Source organism: Macaca mulatta, chromosome 16 (assembly GCF_049350105.2).
Source record: "Macaca mulatta isolate MMU2019108-1 chromosome 16, T2T-MMU8v2.0, whole genome shotgun sequence".
Lineage (NCBI taxonomy): Eukaryota > Metazoa > Chordata > Mammalia > Primates > Cercopithecidae > Macaca > Macaca mulatta.
This window is the reverse complement of record NC_133421.1, coordinates 62556575-62559346: the sequence shown is the minus strand read 5'-3', so window position 1 is coordinate 62559346 and position 2772 is coordinate 62556575. Positions and strand designations below refer to the sequence as shown.

The 2772-nt window shown below is 50.5% G+C and overlaps 1 protein-coding gene across 2 annotated transcripts in view; it reads left to right on the top strand.

The window, feature by feature from the left end:
• The first annotated feature begins 9 nt into the window (after positions 1 to 9).
• The window catches only part of NPEPPS (aminopeptidase puromycin sensitive), a 147015-nt gene continuing 144252 nt past the window's right edge, over positions 10 to 2772 (top strand). The window contains exon 1 of one of the 2 annotated variants that reach the window (XM_028836414.2): positions 10 to 114. Coding sequence is in view for 1 of the 2 variants with exons in the window: in XM_077971334.1 (XP_077827460.1) it covers positions 113 to 114 (2 nt within the window). In the remaining variant the exon portion in view is untranslated. The remainder of the gene's footprint in view (positions 115 to 2772) is intronic. The other variant, XM_077971334.1, reaches the window with a different exon arrangement.

The following is a 2772-nucleotide window of genomic DNA, read 5'->3' as shown; positions in this document are numbered from 1 at the left end:
AAAGGCCGCCGGGAAGGGAGCTGCTAGTGAAGAGCGTCGGGTACGAGAGAAGCCGCATAGGGTGGAGCTAGCACAGGAGTGGAATTTTCCAGGGAGCGCGCCCTCCGCCGAAATGTGAGCAGCGAGGACGCGCACGTGCTCGCGGGAGTGGGGGAGGGTGGAGAAGGGAGGGTGGAGTACGGCCGCGCGTGCGCAGGGAGACGACGTTGGGCGTAGGGTGGAACGCACGGTTGTCACGCGCCAGCAAGAGAGCGCTGGAACGCGAGCTGCGCCTGCGCGCGAGGCTTTCTGGCTGCCGGGGAATAGGCATTTCTGTATGCTTGGCACATTGCTGTTTATACCATTCTTTAAAAAAGGAAAGGGGGCCGGGCGCGGTGGCTCAAGCCTGTAATCCCAGCACTTTGGGAGGCCGAGACGGGCGAATCACGAGGTCAGGAGATCGAGACCATCCTGGCTAATACGGTGAAACCCCGTCTCTACTAAAAATACAAAAAAAAAAAAAACTAGCCGGGCGAGGTGGCGGGCGCCTGTGGTCCCAGCTACTCGGGAGGCTGAGGCAGGAGAATGGCGGGAACCCGGGAGGCGGAGCTTGCAGTGAGCTGAGGTCCGGCCACTGCACTCCAGCCCGGCGACAGAGCGAGACTCCGTCTCAAAAAAAAAAAAAAAAAGGAAAGGGAGGCCAGGAGCGGTAGCTCACACCTGTAATCCCAGCACTTTGGGAGGCCGAGGCGGGTGGATCACCTGAAGTCAGGAGTTCCAGACCAGCCTGGCCAACATGGCGAAACCCCGTCTCTACTAAAATTACAAAAATTAGCCAGATGTGGTGGCACGCGCCTGTAGTCCCAGCTGCTCGTGAGACTAAGGCAGGAGAATCGCTTGAACCCAGGTGGCAGAGGTTGCAGTGAGCCGAGATCGCGCCACTGACTCCAGCCACAGCTAGACTCCGTCTGAAAAAAAAAAAAAAAAGAAAAAGAAAAATTAGCTGGGCTTGGTGGCGGGCGGCTGTAGTCCGAGCTACTTGGGAGGCTAAGGCAGGAGAATCCCTCGAACACAGGAGGCAGAGGCTGCAGTGATCCGAGATCGCGCCACTGCACTCCAGCCTGGGTGACAGAGAAAAACTTCATCTCAAACAACAACAACAACAAAAAAATGACTGCTATGTTTACTAAAGTAGAAGACACGTGAATTGACAAAAACATTTGTGATTTGTCATTTCGGAAAAGAGTCACAGAGCAATTACGTAATTTACTTAAGATTAGATAGATAATAACTGGCACAACTGAGATTCGAATCTAAGCGGTCTAATTCCAGAACCCATGCAGGTAACTGCTACGTGCTGCTTCACGTTCAGTTGTTAAAGGATTCGTGATGTTGGGATCATCCTGGTAAATTCAGTAGTGTAAACGTTGCTGAAAGGCAGACACTTTCCACAACTTAACCGTTGGTTATTATTCTGCCAATTAGAGCTTACAGAGCTCTTACCTACAATATTTTGCGATAAGTTGGGAGCTACAGGCTGTACATACAAGAAATTTCAGGCTGAAGTAGAATTGCTACAAAGGTCGAAGCAAAGTGCTGGGGACTATCAGAGGAACTGAAGATTGCTTTTGGGTTTGGAGATCATGTGGTGGTGTTGTTGTTGTTGTTTTGGAGATGGAGTCTCACTCTCTCACCCAGGCTGGAGCGCAGTGGCACAATCTCGGCTCACTGCAACCTCCGCCTCCCAGGTTCAAGTGATTCTCCTGCCTCGGCCTCCAGAGTAACTGGGATTACAGGTGCATGCCGCCATGCCCGGCTAATTTTTTCTATTTTGCTAGAGACGAGGTTTCACCGTGTTGTCCAGGCTGGTCTCAAACTCCTGAGTTTAGGCAACCTGCCGACCTCAGCCTCCCAAAGTGCAGGGATTACAGGCATGTTTTAAAGCTTGACTTCTCAGTTATATTGTACATTCTTCCATGGTAAGAATTTCCCTACAAGTTCTAGCCACAGTATTGAACCTATAGCACAACACATTAATAGTGACATGAAATTAGGTGCTGTATGTGTGTGTTGAAGAGTATGTGGGGCCGTGTGGGGTGGCTCATGCTTGTAATCCCAGCATTTCAAGAGGCGGAGGTGGGTTAGATCCCTTGAGCCCAGGAGTTCGAGACCAGCCTGCCCAACATGGCAAAACCCCATCTCCACAAAAAATAAAAAAATTAGCTGGGCATGGTGGCCCCAGCTACTGGGGAGGCTGAGGTGGGAGGATGGCTTAAGCCCAGGAGGTGGAGGTTGCAGTGAGCCAAGATCCCACCACTGCACTCCAGCCTGGGCAACAGAGCCATTCAGTGCCTACAGAAGCATAGGGAAACAAGACAAAAATAGAATATATAAGCATTTAAATAAGCTATATCTGATTATTTAACAGACTCCTGTCCATCTACTCTAATCACTAGAAAATAAAACATTAATTTTTTTTTTTTTTTTGAGACACAGTTTTGCTCTTGTTGCCCAGGATGGAGCGCAGTAGCACAATCTAGGCTCACTGCAACCTCCGTCTCTTGGGTTCAAGCGATTCTGCTGCCTCAGCCTCCCAAGTAACTGGGATTACAGACGCCCACCACCATGCCTGGCTAATTTTTGTATTTTTAGTAGAGATGGGGGGTTTCACCATGTTGGCCAGGATGATCTCAAACTCCTGACCTCAGGTGATCTGCACGCCTCGGCCTCTCAAAGTGCTGGGATTACAGGGGTGAGCCACCATGCCCGGCCAAAACATGAGTTATTTTTACT